Below are 22,969 nucleotides of genomic sequence, written 5' to 3' on the forward strand. Positions count from 1 at the left end.
TAGCTAAAGATGAGCCAGATGAAATACAACAGTAAAAGAGAAATGTACATTTTATGACTGATCCCCAGTGATCAACAAACCCAATCCTATTTAACAGAAAAGGAAGCTAAGGACCAGAGAGGCAAGCATTCTCCATTCTACGAAAATTTAGGGCACTGATCATGTGCCAGGCACTTAATCGGTGTTGGGGATGTAAAGTTGGGCATGCTACTCGTACTTAAGAAGTTCATAGCCAAGATAGTGAATGGTAGGGTCTGGGAAGCAGGAAATCATCACAAAATGTAGTACGCACAGTGAGTAAAGCATACTGAAGCATCTAAGTGCAAGTAATCCAGGCTTGGGGCAGCTGAGGTGATGGTTAGGTGACCTGCAGGAGGAGGAGGAGCAAATAGACATAGAAGTAATGTCTATGTCCCTGGAAGGCAAAGTTGAGGTCAAGCCTAGTGCCTTTAAGAACAACAGGGATTAGAGTGCAAGGGAATGCTAGTCCTGAATCAAGAATTCAAAGGTCTCTGGACTCCCAGCCCAGTGCGGTTTTAGAGCACTCCCTGCCTATTGAGAGGTGGGTAAGGTTCAGCGCATGCATTAATACTGTTGCATGCAAGGTTCATGCTCCATTATGCAGAAACAGGAAAATTTTCCAAATGCCTTTGCTTAAATGTCTCCTTAGAGGAATGATTGCATCATGTTGCAGTCTTTCATTTTCTTCCAAAAATTTAGATCCATTGGGTCATATCACACAACTGTTATGTCTGGAAGGAATTTGAAGCGATTTGTTAGTGATTAAGGGAGTACAGGACCAGAGAGGGTGGGATGGGGGGTAGTTGTTCTCTGGTGCTGTGACACAAGGGGCTTTCATCATAGGGGACGTAGCAACTAATACTAAAACTGACAAGCATCCATCTGCTTATTATCACCCTAATTCTTACCGATATCAGTAATAAAATACTCCTGTCTGTTAAGGCTAACTGCTCTTACTGACTCCTAACTTTTTTGTGTGTCGCTGCACTGGGCATGCACTTGAACACACAAAAAAACCCCCAATAAATTAGGCTATAGTAAACAGTCATGCACCACTTACTGATGGGGACATGTTTTGGGCAGTTGTCATTGAGTACTTTTGTCATTTTGTGAATATCATAGCCTGTATATTTATACAAGCAGCTGTGTTATCACAGGGTGATACACTCTTATGGAACTACCGTCATATATATGATCCATCACTGATCAAAATATACTTTGTGGTACATAACTATATATGAAGTACCTATATTAGCCATTACTGAGCTAAAATTACCACTATTATTCCGTTTGATTTTTGTATAAACATAGCTAGAGTCATCAAAATCAGCCAAACCAACAAGCCCATAGCAATGTCTATCCTCCAAAAATTATAGTTGTCTCTAGTGAGGACTTTCAACCCAATCAGTCTCAAATCTGTTTGCAGCTGGTGCCATGGACATCTGTTGTCAGAGGCAGCCACTCCAGGGTCTGCAGGGTCCTCAGGGGCAGTCCTCGCTCATTCTCTCCATCTGTGCTGTCTGGCACGTGCTTGGAGGGGTAAACACCGAGGGGTCTTTTATGCCCAGCTGCACATCAAAAAACCGTGTGGACAGTAGCACACTGTAATTTCTAGTGAAGGTTTCTTGGACAGGATAACAATCCTTGACTGTATAAATGCCAATCCAGGTTTCATCTGCAAGAGAAAGAGAGTTGACCCTTTTAATAGAGAAAATAGGTAAAATGCCTCTTTTTGTTATGGTAAAATGTACATTGTTTTTAAGAACATTCATGCTCTATAAGCACCATCACAATTCCTTTCAGGCATTTCCATCTTCCCAGTTTTCCTCTCGCCCCTCTCACTGGGAGCTACCCATCTCCACAAATCTGGTTACTTCCTACTAGTGGAGTAACAACAACATTTGTCTTCTTCTGAGTGGTAGTTTATCTGTTGTAGCACGTGTCACAATTCTTTCCTTTCTAATGCTATGTAGTAGTTCATTGTGTTTCTAATAGTCCATTGTGTTTTGTTTACCTATCCCTCTAGCTATGAATATCAATGTTGTTTTCACTCTTTGGCTATTGTGAATAGTGTTGCCATTAACATGCATGTGCAAATATTTCTTTTAGTTCCTGCTTTTGATTCTTTAGTATATTTACTCAGAAGTGGAATAATGGGATCCTATTTTTATATAAAATTAGATTATATTTGTGCCATTATTTTTTGATTTCTTGAGGCACCACCATGCTTTTTCCTATAGTTTGAATACCTGTATGTTGACAACAGTCTTGGAATATGTTTACTGGCAGCAGATCAGAGAAGATTCAAATAAAAGCAGGAAAGTTCCATATTCACAATAACAAGAGTAGATCTGAACATTGCAGCTTCAGGAAGTGAAATGAGAGAAGGAAAAAGAAGCACCTGATCCAATGTGTGACTTAGAAAGATGCCTTCCATCACCTTACTGGGGGTGACCATGGAAAGTCAATACATGCCATGGCTCACTATAAGAGCAAACATGCCAAATAGTTACAGGTGGCACTGGAAGGGGAAGTGTTTCAAATACAATGCTTAGAGCCTAGTGTATCCTCAGTAGCAGAGTTTACATGGGGATTTCATTGGTGGGGGCGGGGATTTAAGCATCTCATTCAACTAACACATTTTCCTAACAACTACCTTCCTTAATGGACTTAGGCCTTTTTCCCCCAGCATGCATCCCTGAGACAGATGTTCAGATCCTTCCAATCCTTACAGGATCGTGCATATTTTCTGTCGGACCACTCCTGGACCATGATTTGCTCCTGAGGTCCCCCAATAGAGTACTGGTCTTCAAAGGTGGAGTTCTGGGGAATGTCAAGAGGATCCCAGGGATCAGTCAGGGAGATCTTGGCACACTGTTTGGTAGCTTGTTCAATCTGAAACATCACTCCATCCTTGTAGAGCAAGATATACTCAAATAATCTGGAAGACAGATGGAGAGAAAATAGCATAGAATTTTGTGGTTACAATCATTATTACTTTACTTTCAAAATATAAAAAGATTATAAACACTGGGCACATGAAATAATTTGCATATGAAATAATTAAAAGAGTTCAACATTGAATATTTGCTGCACAAATTCTCATTAAAGATGTGTTGAATGCCAGGCATTGTGTTCACAATACAAAAACAGGGAAGATACACACACTGACTTAACAAATAGTTTTTAGGCTTTCTTTAACCCATAGAGACTCTGGAAATTTTGACCCTAGTTTGGTTGTTATCCTTGTTAGCCCTAAGTCAGGAGCTACAATGATACATTGAGTATAGGATAAGAAGCGACTGAGATCAGCATTGTGGTACAGTGGACTAAGCTGCTGTTTCTGGTGTCAGCAAGTTCAGTCAGCTGCTCAACTTCTGGTCCAGCTTCCTACAAATGCTACTGGAAAGGGCATCAGATATACTCCAAGTGTTTGGACCAGTTGAGGAATAGGCAGAACAATTCCCTGCCCTTTATTTCCTTGATTATCTGTGAACCAGAAGGAATGGACTTTGGTGAATGCCATTACACCCAGCATGGGCTCTCCTGACACCCTAGGGAGGCTGATACCAACAAGGACAGAAATAGAGGGGACCTCAGAGTAATTGGCTTCCCAAAGCTTAATCTGCCTGCATACTCTTGGCCTCTGTCTGTGACCATGCATTCCCTTTTGATATGGAGTGACAAGCAGATATTCTGAGGATGTGCCCAGAAGGTGCACAGCATGTATGTTGTCACCAGTCTAGTATCTCCCTTACACCTCAGCAATATTGCTGTTTAGTGAAGGTTTGTGTGTTTCCATGTACTTCACTGTTAGTCCCAAACTCAGACCACCATACTTGTGCAGAGTGAGCTTCTAGCCCTCATCTCACACAGTGGATCTGCAAGGCCTGAGAGCAGAAGGGCCTGAAGACATGGCTTTGGCCAAGCAGGCAAAGATGGCCCACACACGATCGAGAGAAGCCTCCATCGAGGCCACAAATTCTGCATCTCAAGTCCATGCCTAATTCTATCTTCCTTAGAAAAAATAACTCACATGCTAGCTATGCATATAGTCAAAATAGTATCACCATTAGTATTATGCTTTGGACTTCTACAAGCTAGTATGGAAATAACAAATATAATCTAATTTTATATAGTTGGATAAATCTGTATCTTGGGAAAGACCTGAAATGGCTTACAAGGAAAGAAACAGCCATGCACCTTTAGAAGCAGATAAGTGGTTGTAGAAAGAAAAGAGTGAGTTTCTGAGTTCACACGCAAAAATGGGGCTGAGTTCTTATAAGAAGCATGCAGGGTCCACTTAACTTAACTTTTGGACATTTGGATTTGGATTCTCACTATTATTTCAGTGCCAGTTAAGTCTCCACCATACCAAATCCTAAACTATTGAAATATTAACTGCAACTTCTAGTATATATAATGCCTTATCAATACAGAGACCTTTACCCACATATAAATCCTTCTTTGTGATGCCTTTAATGACACATGAGCTATATGTGAATCACCCCAGTCTTTTCTCTCAGGAGTAGATAGCTGTCTTTCTGATTTTTCTACTGTTTTTCTTTTCACTACCTGCTATATTGTTTTGTACTTTTCCAATTTCTAGGTGCCCAGGCTAGAATACCATTCCCAGTTTTTCTGGTTTCTCTAGCTGTTAACTTTTCAAACTTCAGTGACTGTTTCCTGACAGAAGAGCGAGCAGCAGGCTGCAGGAGAAGGTGGGGATGCCTTGACATTATCACCCACTTTTCCAATTCCACAAAGAAACACTCCTGGCAGCCAGTGCTTGTCACACTTGCCCATGACAATCTCAGCAGAACTTACTGAGCCAATGGTGGATATCTAAGCCAGGGTGAGACAATTACATATTTTCTCCCCTGGACATGCTTAAAGGGCTGCTAGGTCTGCTGAGTTGTCTGACCCTATCACATGTAAACCTTTAAGTCCCAGAGGCTATTTTCCAACACATCAACTGAACAATTGTAGGTGGGAGGGGAGGCTCTAGCAAGCTGGGATTACAACAGCTGTTCATCTCCTGGATGCATTTATTTTCTAAGATACTTGGAGACTCTGTGGCCGAGTTTCTAATAAGTTTCCTTTGTTATAACAAGCCTTCCTTGATGGGCTGGTGACTGTTGTGCCACTCATGACCAGTACTGAAATCTGACAGTAGAGGACTCCACAGCTCCAGGTAGAAAATCAGTGGAAAATGGACAGTACAGCTGATCTGGGGATTGTAGGGCATGTCCCTTTGTAGGACCAAAGAGCAACAACACCTGGTCAATCACCTGCAGTGAAAAAAAGAGGAGAGCAGGAGAGGGTCTCAGCCAGATACACTGTTGCCCTGAGGCCAGCCCTGCCCATACACTTAAGTAAATGAGAATTCTAAAGCTGAATAAATCTGAATGTTAGCATTTGTTCAATTTGGATGTTTGGCAGACATATTTGCTAGTCTTTTTTTGTGCTTCTCTGTGTTTTTGAAATCTTTGATTTTTCTAAAAGAGGACATCATCTGATATTGAGGTAGTGTTGGCTTTACCTTAAGTAGAATTTTGAAAAATATTTTAATGTAATTAAAATGTAATTTTTTTAAAGATTCCATGTGAGTGTGAATGCTGCCACCATTCTATGATAAACAGTAGGAAAGAAAAAACTTTAATGATGTTGTGGAGGTCTATATGTTAATGTAAACACATTCACAGCAGGGACATACACATAATTACAGATATGTAATGTCACAAATAGAAAATAAGGCCAAAAGACTGATAGAGGGCAAGAGGGAAACATGCAGAGATCAACCATGTGGAAATGAATCACCAGCCAGGGATGCTGTGTAGGTGATAACTCCTGAGTATAAAAGATGACTTTCAGAGAAATTGGATCTCTGGAGGAAAGGCTAAAGCCTCCTTCTGATCTGGAGGCAGTTGTGTCAGTCGGAAATACAAATAACACCCCAGGGCAGAATCAAACAAATTGTAGTCCTGGAGGACAAACAGACAGATAGCACTGGTCAACAGCTAACCCCTTCCCTCCTACACAGTGACCAGGCTTAGCACAATTCCTTGAGAGGGCCTGGAGAGTTCCACAAAGACCCCACTGCCCGCAGTTGGGCCTCATCTGTGAGCAAGGCCCAAGGAGGAGTCAGAAGGTCATACTCTCCATGGCAGCCACAAACACAGGCGGTGACCTGATCTATTTGCCTCTCATCAGATAGGACAAAGATTTTTTTTTCCCTTTAACAAAATTCTCAGGCTACAGGGACAGTTTCTGTTGTTTCCTAAAAATGTATTTTCCTAAACATTTGTCTCTGCCATCCCCATGTTTTCCAAAACATTGAGAACAATGTAGGCATTTTAACTGTGGAAGAAAATAGACTCATAGCTTCTCTAGAACTGGTTCGCATTCAGTGTAGTAAAATCCAAACAATACAGAAATGGAATAGAAAGTAAGACATTGCCAGAAACTGAGATACAGAAATAACAACTCTGTGCATCTCTCTAAACGTGTATTTTTCTAGGTATGTGTTCATGAATATAGTTATTCTTTTATTTAAATTTTAATCATGGCAAAGTGTATGTAACATAAAATTTACCATGTTAGCTGTTTATAAATGTATAGTTCAGAAGTGCTAAGGACAATCACTGTTATGCCACCAGTTTTCTGAACCCTTGCAAAATTGAGACTTGGTATCCACTAAGCAGTAACTCCCCTTCTGACTGTGAATAGTACTAACTTTGGTCACTAGTCATATGGTGACTCCAGAAGTCTCCTTTAAAAAGTTGCTTATTTTTGTAGTTAGAAAATAATTGATGGGTGATACATTTGATGCCGGTAATGCACTGTTACCCAGTTAACTGTCATGCTATTTCTTGAGTCAGTCATTTCAGTGAGTGTTGCAAGAATAGCTCTAGTGGAACAGCAGACAACATCTACACATCTGAATCTATCCAGTACTACTGTGGCCTCAGGGATTTATATGCATTCAATACATGACAGCTCATTATAGTAATTTCTAACTTCCTTCTGATGTTTCAGTGGTCTCAAAGTGTGGTCATTTTCTGACATGATACCAAGTATTCCAGGTTCACTTTGGACTTTCCCTGCCTCCAATTTGAGAGAGCAGTTGTTTCTGTAAGCAACTGTGATCATACTGAACAGGAAAACAACTCAGAAAGTAACATCAGGGCACTGGGTGTACCCCTTATCCTTGAGATGTCATTGTTGAGGACTGTCCAGTGGTAGGAGCTTCTTGTAGCTAAACCATGAACTCATACTGATATTTATAATAAGTTCAGCATTATAGATTTTTTCTGTTAATTATTTGTGTGAGGATATTTAAAAGGGTTGTGAAAAATAGAATTTGAAAACACACATTGCATTGCAATCATCTATCTTTAATAAAACTCACACATTCCACAAACACTAGAAAATATGTTCATTTGTTTTTACCATATAACAGTTTTAAAATAATCATCTCAGTTACTGCTGAGAGAAGTTTAAGATTTCATGCAGCTTTTTGTGGGTGGGTCCTTCTCGTCCATTATAATCATGCTTCTGTTTGTTTTCATCAGCTAGCATTCAACAAGGGAATTAACCATCAGAATTATAAACATAAAACTCCATGACATATGAATAAGAAGAGTGCTACATCATTCAGAATAAAGAGAGGACATCATTGCTATGGTGGGTCACTTCCTAGAAGATGCAGCAGCCATTTATACTCCTTCTCCCTTGCCTGCCATCCAATATGGTGGTTCATTCACATAGCTCATTTCCTTAGGTCTCCTTTTAGAACTAGGGGTTCTTGTCTGGAAATCTAAAGGAGAGTCTGCAGGGAGAGAGAATCCTCTAGATGTTTTGCCAAAGTTCTACCCAATTCCACTTCCTTCACTTCCCTCTCTGATTATAGTTGGATAAGAATGTGATGCTTGAAGCAGAGGTAGCCATCCTGAAATCATGAAATTATCTAAAAAGGCAGAGTGAATGGATAGAGCAGAGCCTGAGTCTCAGTGAAATTGTTAAATCAAACCTCGGAGCTTATATCACAAGAACTCTTATGTTTTAAGCATTCGTTAGATTTTTCTGACACTAGAGCTCTAAGTATCCTTTTGAAATAAGTAAGTATGTGAAGATAATATCTGTTTGATTCCTTGGAACAACCTTAACAGAATCAGCATGGTCCAAGGATTTGGCTAATCTTAGATCAAAACTACCATAGTCTGACTTGGTTATAGGTTGACCTGACAAGTTAGTGCCTTTTTATCCAAGAACTAATTGTTTTTCTGTCCTGAATGAATAGAATAAGAGAGAAAATGAAAATTTGAAGATAGTGGTTACAAATTGGCATATTCAACTGCCTGATCTGCTACTAACATTATCTCTTTAACAAATAAAAATACACAAAGTTCTGAGCACAACTAAGTAGTAAATAACGGGCTGGGATGGGACCCAAGATTTGATCTGCCGGACTCATACTAATTCTGTAATACCATACCCCTTCCTGCTTTCCACGGGGAGGAATGAGAGAGAATGAAATCTTCCCATCCACATAGAGCTGCTTGGCTGTTTGGGACATACTAAATTACAGAAAAGGGAGTGGGCAAATATGATATTGTGATTACAAAAAGACTTTGGCTTTTATGGAAGAAACTAGACAAACTTTGGATTTGTTTAATATGCAATATAATAGATTAGTAATGCATGCTGGCCCTCGGACTCCCAAGAGGAAAAACTGAGCAGCAGCTGCTTGCCATTCTGGCATACACAGAGTCTGAGTTACACCCTACAGTAATTATGAGACATGAAAAAGAAAAAACTATTTCAGAATTTAAAATGTGCTAGACACAAACTCATTGTTCACATTGGTGCCAATCACATATAACACAAGGAAAATTAAATTCCTTAAGAACACAGCCCAAGGAAAAGTAAAATCAAAGAAAAATTATGTGTGTAATCTAAGAAGCTGTAAGGTGATGGGCCTCCACTATTTGGATTATAGTTCAAAAGATGAGAAAAAGTACTAAAAAAATTGAAGATGTTTTTCCCCAGAATACATCCGGATGAGTATTGGCAATGTGTAGGCATATATTCTTTCATGTAATGAAAGATAATTTTTAAAAAACCTTTTCATGAGACAATAATTCAGGCTGATTTTTTTTTTTTTTTATTTAACCACAGCCTCATCAAAAATTTAGCTGCTATAGTGTATGGTAGTTTCTAGAGCTACATAACAAGAAAAATAAGGAAGGTGAGAAGAGAATGCAAAGTTGTCCCAATGCTTTTCAGTAGGAATACATAAATTCCTTCTGTGTTGAAATATGTTTATGCACATACCCTTCCAAGTAGCATTTAACAAAACTCTAAACTATAAATCTTACTTTCATTAGGATTTGGGATAGAGTACATTTGTGATAAAAAGGGGAAAGGGAAAAAGGGATAATATGTGACCAGAGAAGTTTCTGATGAAAAACTTTATCATGAAAATAAATATATATGGAATATCTATTTGGCTTATCAGTTAAACCACTAGTTAGAATGCCCCCATCTCATTATAATGCTTGGGTTCGAGCCCCAGTTGTGTTCCCAGTCTGTCTTCCTGCAGATCTTAAGGGACATGGCTCAAGAAGTTGAGTTTCTGCTGTCCATATGGGAGACCTGGATGGAGTTTCTGGCTCCTACTTTCAGCCTGGCTCAAGCTCAACCAACACAGGCCTTTGGGGAGTGAACCAGTGGGTGGGAGCTCTCTCCTTCTTTTTCTTTCCATCTTGATATTAAATAAGTATGTAAAAAACAAACTAAAAATGCAGTGGAGAGAGAGTATAAAACAGATGAGCTATAAGAAAAGGAAAAACAAACAAAAAAATACAAAAAAAAAAACTGAGGAGATACTGTCCTGGAACTCAAGAAAAAAAAATACAAGGTGACAGAAATATTAAAGAAACATAAGAAATTTGAAAATCAGATGTAAGAGAACCAAATATATACAAAGAGACTCTACAACAAAGAAAAAAGACAATGAAACCTCTAGAAAATGCAGACAGAATTTCTCTAGTGCCAGACATAGCCTAGCGACAATAATAAAGTACAAAGATAACAGAAATAGTCTCCAAAACCTGGGTAGGGAAAAATGACTCAGACAAAACCAAATTAACTTGATATCAGACTTTTTTCTAGAGCTGTAAGTGCCATAAAAATATTTGAACACAGTCTACTTTTACCCAACCAATTGTGTACAACCCAATAGTTATATAAAATAAGTAGATGTTTTCAGACATTTAAAACCTGTGAGAGTATACAATCCTAGTAGCTTTGCAGGAGAAAAGTGATTGAATACGTTCTCCAAGTGAATATAAACATGCATCTAAGTAAGATTCAGGTAAAAGAAACCTGCTATAAAAAGAAATTACAATGAACAATAAAAAGGGTAAAATTCCTTATGCCTCTTTCCTTAATAGAAAATCCTGTGGCACAGCTCCTTAGAGCCTGTACCAATACACACACTATAAAAATTCCTCTGTGTTTGAGAAGTGACCTTTCAGTAGCTTGATTCAGCATGGGGAGACAAAGAAAGATTACATAAAACACCAAACATTTGAAGTTTTTTTTTCAACATACTGAGTGGTTCCTAAATAAACACATGTTCTGTGCAACAGGAACTGTGTTCTCATCTCAGAAAAACAGATTCCCAGGCTTAATTTTTTTAGCTCCTTGGTGAGCTCTCTTGTGAGTGGCTTCCCAGAGGCCCCAAGAGTGAACCAGGTCATTGCTGAAGCTGAGACAGGCCAGAAGGACCACACTCCAACAGCACAGCAGATGGCAAAGGAAATGGGCAGAAGGCTTCAAAAAACTCTGCGAAGAAATGGGCAAGGAAATGAACAGATGTTTTTCAAAAACAGCAAATTCAAATGGCTAATAGACACAAAGAAATGCTCAGGTTCCATATCTATTGGAGAAATACAAGTAAAAACCACATTGAGGTTCCACCTAACTGCAGTGGAATTGTCTTACATTCAGAACTCTACATCTGCTGATGTGGATGTAGGGAGAAAGGTACCTTATTTCACTGTTGGTGGGAGTGTAGGTTAGTACAGCTACTCTGGGAGTCAGTAAGAAGACTGCTAAGACAACTGAAAATTGATCTACTATATGACCCAGTTATCTCACCCTGGGAATATACCTAAAGAGAAATGAAATCTGCATATGAGAAAGTGATCTATATTGCTATATTGACAGCAGCACAATCTACATTAATGAAGACATGAAGACAAGCCAGATGCCCATCAAAAGAGGAATGGATAAAGAAACTGTGGTATGTCCACTGTATGGGAAGTTACTCAGCCATTAAAAAGAATGAAATTCTACCATTGTAACAAAATGGTCCCAACTAGAGACCATCACGCTCAATGAAATAAGCCAATCCCACAAGGACAAATATCATATGTTCTATCTGATATAAGGCAGTCTTCATGCAAAATGCAAGATCAAAGTAGATGATAGGTAGATAGATAGATAGACAGACATGTATGTACATATATTCATCTAGAGGAACTGTTTAATGAAGACTAGCATACCTAGAAGTTAAGATACACTGCAGTATGCATCTCTACTCCTGAATAAAAGATGGACTCGCAATGAAACTGTTAAATATAACTTAACAGTAGGATGCTGGACTTTGTACCATTGTCTATACCTATAATGTCATGATACACTTAAATAAGTAGAATGATGGTAGAGGGAGAGGGAAAATTGGGAGGGTGGGAGGAGAAATCCCTGAGCCTATGAAACTGTGTCATAAAATCTTAAAAACATTGAAGAGAGAAAGAGAGGGAGGGAGAGAGCGATGAGGGACTCTCATGCCCACAGGACACACATCAAAGCATCACTCTTGACATGGAATTTCAGAGAGTATTAAGTCAAGAGTAGAGTCACCCAGCAGCCTTTTCTCTCACAGATGTGGGCTGATAGAATTATTCCTGTTCCACTGTCTCAGTCTCTGCTTCAACCAGAGCTCATACTCAAGTATTGGATTTCAACCAGTTTCAACAGCTCCAGGGTGTGTTGGGCATCTTTGCCAAGGCAAGTCTGAATTCTCATCCCAGAATGGCCTTGCTGATTCTTCAGCATCTTGGTGAGATGCTCTATGTCACAGGCTTAAGATTTAAGGGGTATTTCAGTAAATGGATGGAAAGGGGATGTTTTAGAAGCTTTCAGAATGACACTGGGGGCCTGGCTCTTCAGTCTTCCCTGCAAGGATTTATTAAGCATCTCTGGGGGCCTTGTGTTTACCTTTGCAGCTGCTGAATGCCAGCCTCCCAGGTCTTGGGCAATTTATGATGCCACATACATTCCTCTTGAGATGTATTTTCACTCTTGACTGATCATGCCGTATCAGATCGAGGCACTGACATGTTCCATGGTACTGTGCTGCCATCTGCCCCTCTGCCAGTTCTTTGATGGCATTTGAGGTGCTCCCAAGAAGTGTCTTGTTTGGTAGAGCATAAAGTTACTTCAGTGCTTCTTCTGTGGCAAGCTTTCATCTCTCCTGCCATAAGCACAACTCATACTCTGGAACTCCTGCAGCTGACTTAACTTTATCTATAACAAAAGCAGCCTTCTGTGGTGGGGTAGACATTGACCAAGGCACCATGGCCTTGGTGCCAGTGGCACTTGTTGTCTCTTCATAATCCATCTGTTCTGAGATCCTCAGAATGACTTAAACTAAGGGTCTGATGCTTCCCAGAAGGCCTCTCAGTTCAAATAGGCACTGCTTCTACCTCCTCTGGGGACCTGGAAAAATTTCATTTCCTCTTTTGGAGGAAATCCTAAAATTGGGTCTGAGAAACAAGAGAGATATTTAGGACACTGTTTGATGAGGAGCATCTTGAGAATGCCTCACAGGTGAAATGCGGCTTGGAGTTTCTTCTATGCTATGCTTTCCTGGAAAGCTTTGCTATGACCTTACTTCAATAATGTAAAAAATATGGTGGGCAGTATAATTTGATGTCAAAGGTTACTAACAAGAAGATATGTGGTGTGTGTTACAAATAAATACCAAGTCTCTCTTGGTAGATAAATACCAAGGCATAACACTGTTATATACATCAATGAGTTTATTGTTCAAAAATACAAGTATGAAGTGCTAGTGTCGTGAGTTGAGCTGCTATCTGCAATGCCATATTCCACATTTTAGTGTGCTAGTTTGAGTTCTCCATCTCTGCTGATCTCTCTCTCTCTTTCTCTGCCTTTCAAATAAATAAGCCTGAGAAAGAGAGAGAGAGAGAGAGAGAGAGAGAGAGAGAGAGAGAGAGAACAACATAACAGTGAAGGCATCATCATATTCTGAGTAGACTCATAATTAGGTCCAATATATGGCAAGTCAATGACAGAGAAGTAAAGGATGAATGCAAGGGTTTTATGCTGAATAACAGACATCGCTATTAGCTGCATTAAAAAAATTGCAGGTGGACGGAGTATTGTTGGTTGCCTTGTTTGTTTGCTTGTATGCAAGATGACATTCATTCTGCACATGCTTAGTCTGTGATGACTGTTAGAGATTCAAATGCAGAGTCCACTCAACTCTCAACTGCTGGATATATATTAATGTAGAGTTCAGCAGTGATCTCTGGATTGGAGATATCTGAAGATGTTCCAATAAGTTTGTAGGAAATTAAATTAAAATATAGGTTGATTTCAATGCAAAAAAAAAATGAAAGCCCTAAATTACTCTCCCATTAGAGTTTTGAAAGGTCTTTGTACATGCAGATCCCCACGTGGTACAATTCCATCTAAAGACAGGACCTGGATGCGAGTACCAAGAATAGCTAACAGACAAAAAACTAAGAGGCTACAAAGGCTGAGCCATGAGACATTCATCAATAATATACTGGTGGGGAGGACTAGAGCAAAGGAGACTGAGAGAGGAGAGGAGGCAGAAGGGAGGGAAAACCCAGGAGCAGTGTCTTGACAACCTAGTGAAGAAAGCGCATTAAGATTAATGCAATTAATTAAGAAAAGACCCTTTTTTAGGTGAGGACTGGTGAAAGATTAGCTAAATTGCAATGAGGAATGTACTGCTCTTGACCATAAGTAGACTTGTGATTTTCAGTAGTGTGGTGATGAAAGTTTGATTGGAGAAGATTCAAAAGAGCATGGGCAGTCACTTAGGGAGTGAATCATTGGACAGAAGATCTTCTCTCTGTCTCTCCTCCTCTCTGTGTATCTGACTTTGAAATAAAATACATCTTTAAAAGAAAGAGCATGGGAAGAAAGTAATCAGAATTAGCAGGAGATTTGCTTTAAATAGAAGGTTCCAATGAGTAGGACCAAAGAAAGACTTTTTTGCTTTAAAGATGGGTAAAATAAGAGAAAATATAAAGGGGAGAAAAACAGAAGATTTTTACTGGAATTGGGGAAATATAAGACTATACTTTTTTTCCAGGAAAAGCAAACCACTAATTGGTGGAATATTTTCAGATCTTTGGGCACTTTGCCCCTGACCACCATCTTTAAGGTCAGAATCAGGAAGAAGCAGCTCAAGGTTATTGAAGGGAAGTAAAGATGTTTTCAGAGCAGTATGGCGACCACCTCTGGCACTCATTTTCAAGTTAGCGTCATACTCCACCTGCCTCTCCAGGGCTTCTTCTTTGGCACACCCTTTTCTCATTTCTCACTCCCCAGCCCAGTTTTAACCCTCTGGAATTCAGGGTCTATACTCAGATTAAATCCACTGAATAGAGCAAACTCTATGTGCTTCCAAGAAAATCTCTTTCTTTGAAAAACTTCAGGATGGCAAATCAACATTGTTTATTCTTTGAATATCAGGAAGCTATAAATAGTCAAATGTCCTATGCTAGTAACAGCAAACATTAGCTTTAGCCATCAGAGCTTGTAAGGAGGGAAGAAAGGCTAAAAAAAGGAGTAATTCTCCTGAAATCCTCCAAGTCAAGATTTCTTTTTAAGATTTATTTTCATTTCAAAGGCAAATTTTATATAGAGGAAAGGGGTAATAGAGAGAGAGGATCTTTCATCTGCTGGTTCACTCCCCCAAATGACCAAATGGCCAGAGCTGAGCTGAACTGGAACTGGAAGCCAGGAACCTCTTCCAGGTCTCCCCAAGTGAGTACAGAGTCCCAAGAACCTAGGCCAGCCTCCTCTGCCTTTCTAAGTCATAAGCAGAGAGCTGGATCATAAGTGAATCCAGCATACAAACTGGCACCCATAATGGGAGGCCCACATCACAGGGTAGGGGCTTAGCCTACTGCACCACAGAGCCAACCCCACAAGTCAAGATTTCTTACTTATTGTTATTTTTTTTAATTTTCATGATACAGTTCCATAGGCTCAGGGATTTCCCCTGTGTTTTCCCCTATGTTGTTACAACAGTATATTTCTTCAGCAACCATCACAAGCTCTTCATTCTGCCATTTGTGTCATGACATTGTAGGTATAGAAAATGATAGAAAGTCCAGAATCTTATTGTCAAATATATTTAACAGTTTCATTGGGATTCCTTAAAATGAATGTTCAACCTATGCAACAGATTTTGTGACCAAATAAATGTGTTGTACCTTCACTAATCTCTTTCCTGGCACCCAGATACCCACTGATTTATAATGATGAATAGCTGGAAAACTCAAAATAAAACAAACCTATATTAAAACCAATATTTCCCTCCTCCGCTTGAGCACTTTATATAAAGCCACTAGGTAGGACCAAGCAAGGCAAGCCTCTGTTCCTGACTTGAGATGGAAAGCCCTGTAAAATCCACCAGGACACTCAGATTGGGAGAATGTTGGGAGCTTGTTTATGCATTGTCTTAGAAGGGAACTGCAGAATTGGAAGGTGAAATGAACCTTGGAATTACAGATATCAGGTTAATAGTTCTATGGATTAGAATTGCAGGATTATAAATTAGATGCAAATGTATGTTTAAAGTATGTGTGCATGAATGTATCTTTTCAACCTGCTATTTGTACAAAGAATAGAGTCATTTGAAAGCAACGAGTATAGTTAGTACACAAATCATGTCTTCTAAACATTATCCTTCAGTGAAAGTTACCAGGGCTTTTTTGGGAAATGGCTTCTTCTAGGGCCAGGGCAAGGGAAGAGCAGATGATCTGGAATATGGATCATCTTTCAGCAAGGAAGTGCTGAAAGAATATGAAGACACATCAAAAGAACATAGAAGCCAAGTTGAAGAGGCTCCCACTGGCTCAGTCCAGAATAATATGAACAGCAAAATTCAAGAATGAGAGGAAATGGAATAAAATGAGAATCTTTGGTGCATGTGAATATAAATAAATGAATAACATGAAAGTTTAAGAAGTAATGGGATGCGCACATGATTTTAAAATATCTATTTACAACATATTTACTAATTACAAAGAAGAAAGTGTCACATAACAGTGAAAAAATCTGGAATCCAGCAGTCAATCAAGTGATCAAAGAACATCAGGATGTAATAAGAACAGAGCATTACCTCTGTGGTATTCCTGCCAGATAAAAATAACAGGGATCTAATTATGAAGAAACATAAGACAAACTGAAATCAGGGAACATTATACAGAATAACTGGTCTGTAATCTTTGCAAGTATCAAAGTACTAGAAAAAGCCCTGAGCTTTTGCAGATAGAGACTATAAGGTAAATGTTTGTATTTAAACTGAACTCTTTGTCTATAAAAAGCATGCAAAGGACAAGTGGTAAAACCTGAATGACACCCATGCTTCAGATGACAGAAATTAATCAAAGTCCATTTCCTGATTTTTATGGGTGTATTTCAGTTATGTAGAAGGATGTTCTTGTTTTTTAGGAAGTGTCCACTGAAGAATCATGGATATATCAGGTTGGCACCCCACTCTCAAATGGTCAGGGGTAGGGTAGAGGAGTAGAGTGTGAGGCTTCTTATACTAAGGATTGCAACTTTTCTGTAAGAGATAATTTTATGATAAAATAAAACTATACATTTGATAAAAGCTTTACCTTATTCACAAACACAAATGACCACTGAAATTATTTACAATGATTTCATTCTCTGTACCAAATCTTTCACAGAAGATAACTTGGTCATTCCCACAAGCACTATCATTTGATCCTTTTTTTCTGAACGAGGTTTAGTAGAAAGGAGAGCCCTCTGAATGCAGGGCCCAAACATTTACAGGTAGTCTCTTCTTTTTCTCTACCCTAAGCATGGGCTTAGCTAAAGAAGAAAAGGAACCTTGGACCTTGTCCAATGACTCAGTGGCTAAATCCTCGCCTTGCATGTGCCGAGAGCCCATATGCATGCCAGCTCATGTTCTGGCTGCTCCACTTCCCTTCCAGCTTCATGCTTATGGCCTGGGAAAGCAATAGAGGATAGCCCAAAGCTTTGGGACCCTGCAGCCATATGGGAGACTTGGAATAAGCTCCTTGCTCCTGACTTCAGATAAAGCTCAATCGTGAGGAGTGAACCACAGTGGAAGGAAGATCTTTCTCTCTGTCACTCCTTCTGTAAAATCTGCCTTTTGAATAGAAATAAATGTTTAAAAAAAGAAGAAGAAGAAAAGGAACCTTTAATTTATCTACACCAACAGACAAGTTCTTTTAAAAAATTAGAATCCATGTTATAGTGGAACCAATCAGCCTGATATAACAGAAGCACTGTCGATGCTTTCATTATATCAAAGCCTAAATCCATTTAATATCTACATTATAGGAATCATTATATATAAGACATTGAGGTTCTTGAGATTCTTAGCTAAAGAACTTGTTGTGGTCAAATCATTCTTAGGAACCGTAAACGACTGACATCCTATGATTGTCTAATAAGGATGTCTATGCTGTATAACTGCAATAGGCAGATTTGTTGAGGGAGGGAGGAATAGAGAGATACAGAAAGGAAGAGAGAGAATGAGTTATTCAGAACTTGGGTGATAATATACATGACGCTCCTTTTTTCTCATCTTTTACAAGTAAAGGTTCTTAATTTAACAAGCAAGATTTATAAGTTAATAATATTCTAAGATACTGTACTAATACATCCTCATTTAATGCTTCTCTTTTCACTTTATACTAGTAGCTTTATTAATTCCAACACCTAAGCCACCATTTTGTAACAGTGGTTACTGATCACTTAAAAGAACTTACTATCTATATTATTTCTCTATAAAAATTCAACATATTGACCTCAATGTGAAAATACTCTATTTTTCTTTCAGTCTTCCAAATATAATACTTGTAAGTTTATTCAAGGAGTCAGGAAAGACAGAACTAAGAAACGAAATATTATCAGTTACTAATATTTCCTGTTTTATGCTCAAGCTTGTCTTATCTTAAGCTTGTAAAGTTGCTTAATCTTTTCCGTCGTCTTAAGGAAAAGAGAGCCTGGAAAATCCTAGTCATTCCAAAGTAACTATCAGTGAGATTTTCCCATAACTATCTGGATGCAAAATGAAAACCTTAAGAAGTTGATCCAATTCTAAAACTTACTTTTCAACTTACAAAAATATGAAAAGACAAGCTATCCATATTTTCTTCTACTAACATCTGGTTTCTTGGCCAGCTTGCTAATACCTGAAAAAGGTTTTGACTTTGTTCCAGTAAATCTACATTTAAAGAACTTAAAAATGCATTTATGCACTAAACATTCTCTACATCTGACTTAGGGCCAGCAGTGGGCCTAAGACAAAAGAACCTTGCCAAGAACTTGGAAAGAAGAAGAAAATCACCTTCTAAAAGTTAAACTGTGAAACCAACATTTAATGGTTCAGGGCAAAGAAATGAAGGATCACTTCATTGGGACAAAAGAGCTTCAAGGTCAGCAAGATTTGACTATAACTGCACTAAAGATATAGAACATCACACATCCAAAGGCCATATGACTCCGTCATGGAACTGTGGAAGGAGAATTGCTAAGACGGACTTGAGCAGAATCGATTAAGGCTCAGTTCAGGGTGGAATGAGTCTAGAGCAGCAGAGTTTGGCAGCATAGACTCACCAACAAGGCATCTTCATTGTGAAAATCAATGTGTCACATCATCATCACCTGATTGCAATTAAACATTTCTCTGGACTGGCCTGCCTTATTCATGATGGAAAACTCAGTGCTAAGCACTCAGGCTAGACTGGGACAGGCAATCATCAGATGCTTTTTCAGTGACTTTGCTCCAAATATTTGCTCACAGCCTCCTGATTATAATTTGGCTCCCTACGTAATTCTGACTACAGGGAGAGAATGATCTGGTCTTGTGGATTTGAGCATTCTGGTACCCATGCCAGCTATAAAACTCATTAAAATATGTAATTTAGCATTTCAGTTTGCATACTTTGGTGTCTTATTTAAAAGGAGGGCCTTTATGTGTGCTGATGGATCAAATTTCTGAGCCACAGGACTGGCAGTCTTTCTTATATGGAAAATTCACCAAGATGATGATGATGATGATAATGATGATGATGATGGTGATGAGGATGATTAGATGATATGAGGACAGTCTTGGCCATGTGTTAAGCACCTCCACTTTTCCTCGAGTTAATTCAATCTCAGAATAATACAATAAATGTTTCTTTGTAAATATTCCTATTTTGTAAGTAAGGAATATAGACATAGAAAGCTGTGGAAACCTAATGAAAACTCAAATTTGGAAACAAAATTTGGAAATTTCAGATCTAAGTTTTTCTGATGCTAAAATTTCCTAACTCACACACACAGAAAAATACTACCCTGGAAAGTAAGAACTCTTACTCTTCTCCTGGCCATTCTCCATTTCATCAGCAGTGTGATTTGGGTCATTCCAGTCAACCTTCAACATGACTACTCATCAACACAGCACCACTGTACCAGCTTTCACATAAATACCTATAAAGAAGCAATCCACCCGTTTCTACATAAATCATATCACAAGGAAAACTGTCTACACGTGCCATTCATATAGTTGGCTACAGGATCCAAGACAGAGGCCTCCCTTTAAAATATATATAGAGAGAGCTTTTCTGCTGAATAACTCCTCAAATGTATGGAAGAAAGAGTTGGGACAGGCTGATGCCAAGAGCCAGAAATTCAATTCAGGTTACCCAACAGGGGGGAGGGACACAGGTACTTGAAGAACTATAACCTGATTCCTCCCAGGGGGTATCTTAGCTGGAAGATGGAATTGGAATCAGAGCTGGAACTCAGACCCAGGAACACTGTTATTGGATACAAGCATCCCAAGTAGGAGCTTAACCACTGTGACAAATGCCTACCCCAAAGATCCCACTTTGACTCTTCTCCTTCCTTCCTGCAACCTTGTCATACAGTTGCTATTACCATCTATCACTTGTATCCCTAGAAAAATCACTTGGGTTTTATTTTTGCTTCTACTTATTCTGGTTCCATTTTATGTCCAAACCTTGGAGACATACTCTTGATTCCTCCATGGAATTCATCAAATATAATGCTAACATTCCACTGCTTAAGACTCCTTCAGTATCATCACTCATCACACTCGAACAAGACACTCTACAGTTCTTGGAATATACCCAGTCCGCTATACTCCAGAGTGGCACATGCACCTGGCCTGAAATACACTCTCCGCCCTCTGGACCAATCTTCTCATAACACTTCCCTCCTCAGCTGCCTTGGGGCTTGCTTACATGTTATTTCCTCCAAGAATACAGGTTTAGTATATCATCTGAGGAGTCCTGCAGTTCATCCCTCATCTCACTGCACAGGAATATTTAAAAATCCAACTCAACCGCACACTGTGACCTCCCTGAAAACCAGAACACACTTGCTGAGTGAACAAGTGAACCTGAGCCTGGTGTGTACTGGTGTCAGAGTTCACTCAGCCTTTTAGAGTCCCAGCCAGTGGTGGTGAATCAGCTCTTTACTCTCCCTAGATCTCAGAACCTGCCAGTAAACCAGAGATCATGAACCTACACTTTCAAGTTGTTCTGAGATTTAAACTAAACCGTAGAACATATAAGATCCTCATCACCATTCCTGGCATATTATAAGCACTCAAATGTTGGCTTTTGTTATTTTTGGTGTCTGTCAAGACCTGGCTGAAGATATCCATGCTCTTCCCTGGCTTTGTACACATTCCCAGCCTGAAGCAGTAACTCTGCTGCTCCGTGCCTCCTGGACCCTCATGCGCAGTCACTGACCTGCAGTTTTTCTGGGGCATTGGCTCCGTAACTCCCCGTGGATAGCAAAATCTGTAAATGTTCACATCCCATCTATACAATGGCACAGTATTTGCATAAACCCCATGTATATTCTTTAAATAATCTCTAGATTGATTTGCCATATCTGATATAAAGTCAATGCTATGTAAAGGGTTCTTATAGTATATTGTTTAGGAAATGATGACAAGAAAAAATATCTGTGCATAGTTACCAAGACGCAGTTTTTAAATTTTCAGCCTATGGTAGGTTGAGTCCTTGAGTGTGGTACCCAAGGACAGAGAAAGTCAGGGACACCTTCAAACTTATTTTCTTGTACAATGAACAATGTATCTGTCCCCACTTTTTCAATATTCCTAACACTCCAACAAACACTTTTAGATGAATGATACTACCAAGATCCATTTTGTTCTAGAAACCGTTGGCACCTTTTAGGCACAGCTCCATTCTTCATGCCTTACAGCATGGCCAATGCCACATAACCCTGAAGAATTGCCAGGATAACCTCAAGAGGAACATACTTGAAAGAACTGGAGGGCTGGGGACAGGTGGTGATCCAGAATTAGAAATCAGGTCTTAAAGGGGCCACAACCAAGATGAAGGTGAGAGGGTCTCTGTTACAACAACTGTCTAAAGTCCACATTAGAAAAAATGTGGCCTACTCCCGTGTGGATTATTGTGCAGCCATTAAGAACAGGCAGGGACAACCAACAAAATGGGAAAAAAAGAGCAGATGAGGGACTTTGTCAAGTAAATAAGAATGCAGAAAAGGTATGCTTTTCGATCATGATATATGTAAAATTCACATTCAAATCAAAATGAAAACTTAAGGGAGTAAACCAAAACTTAACAGCCAGCAGTGGATGACATGTTTTGAGGGTGAACTGTTCTTGTATCAATTCCCCCACACCCTTTGTAGTTTGCCATATTCTTCTAGAATGTAAAATTGATTTCTGAAAAAAAGCATATTCTACTTATGTCCTCGCAGATGGCTTGGTAGAGACAAGAAATAGAGTCCAAGGCATGCCCTAGGCTGCAGGGGATTCCATGCGCCATTGGTCTGACTCAGCAGCACAGTGCACCCGGCCAGTCAGCAAGGGGGTGGGGGTGGCAGGGTGTGTTCCTGGCAGGTCGATCCTGCCCCTTCCCCTCTGGACATTACTGAATGCCCACCAGTGGACTCAACCACATATCGTGCAGCCCCTAAGCGACCCTCCTAGCAAAGATTATCTCTGGGAGCCAGGAGGAGGAGCCACGAGGGGCTGGCAACCTCACGAACCGGCCCCTGCCCCACAACAGGGCCCTAGGCTTCCCGCCCGGAAGGTTGCCCACCCCGCGCCGGAGTACCTCTTGCAGGGGATCAGAGCCTTCCTCTCGTCCAGCACCCGCACGCGCTGGTTAAGGCCATCGTAGGAGAGCAAAGCGCGGCTGTAATGCCCGCTGCTCTGCTGGTACACGACCTGGCGTCCCTCCCACTGCTGTGGCGCCTGGCATGGTGGCGGCGCCACCAGCGAGCCCGCCAAGGCCAGGCCGCTCAGCGCCCAGACCCACAGGCTGCTCAACAGCCAAGTGCTCAGGAGCCCCCGGACCACGAGGATAGGAGCGTGTCCGGGCATCGCGGGCTGACGCCCACCGGGAGAGCCAGCACGAACCAAAGGGGGCGCTAAGGGGCACGGGCGCAGGGTGGCTCCCGCGGGTGCACTCGGCCCTGCGCAGGGAATTGCAGTCAGTGAGAAGGGGCTTTCTGCCTCGGCGCTGGCCGCTCACTGCAGCTGCTGAGATCTGGACAGGAGGCTTGAGAATGCTCG

At 40.1% G+C, this 22,969-nt stretch overlaps 1 protein-coding gene across 1 annotated transcript; it reads right to left on the minus strand.

Annotated features, from left to right (window-relative positions):
* Positions 1–1,293: 1,293 nt before the first annotated feature.
* EPDR1 (ependymin related 1) lies at positions 1,294–22,777 on the minus strand. Its single transcript, XM_040964671.1, has 3 exons — positions 22,509–22,777; positions 2,754–2,962; positions 1,294–1,696 (listed from the first exon to the last, which is right to left on the minus strand). Exons 1-3 carry the CDS (start codon positions 22,775–22,777, stop codon positions 1,503–1,505), a joined length of 672 nt encoding a protein of 223 aa, XP_040820605.1. The 3' UTR covers positions 1,294–1,502.
* Positions 22,778–22,969: the final 192 nt, after the last annotated feature.

This window comes from Ochotona curzoniae, unplaced genomic scaffold (assembly GCF_017591425.1).
Source record: "Ochotona curzoniae isolate NIBS_2020 unplaced genomic scaffold, NIBS_Ocur_1.0 scaffold_3835, whole genome shotgun sequence".
In the NCBI taxonomy this organism is placed as follows: Eukaryota; Metazoa; Chordata; class Mammalia; order Lagomorpha; family Ochotonidae; genus Ochotona; species Ochotona curzoniae.

Excerpts from the sequence above, each read along its gene's own strand:
- EPDR1 (XM_040964671.1), bottom strand. The coding sequence starts at position 22,777 with ATGCCCGGACACGCTCCTATCCTCGTGGTCCGGGGGCTCCTGAGCACT. Across the intron at positions 2,963-22,508 it reads GCTCTGATCCCCTGCAAGAG|ATTATTTGAGTATATCTTGC; the intron begins GTACTCCGGCGC and ends TCTGTCTTCCAG. Across the intron at positions 1,697-2,753 it reads CAGAAAATATGCACGATCCT|ATGAAACCTGGATTGGCATT; the intron begins GTAAGGATTGGA and ends TTTCTCTTGCAG.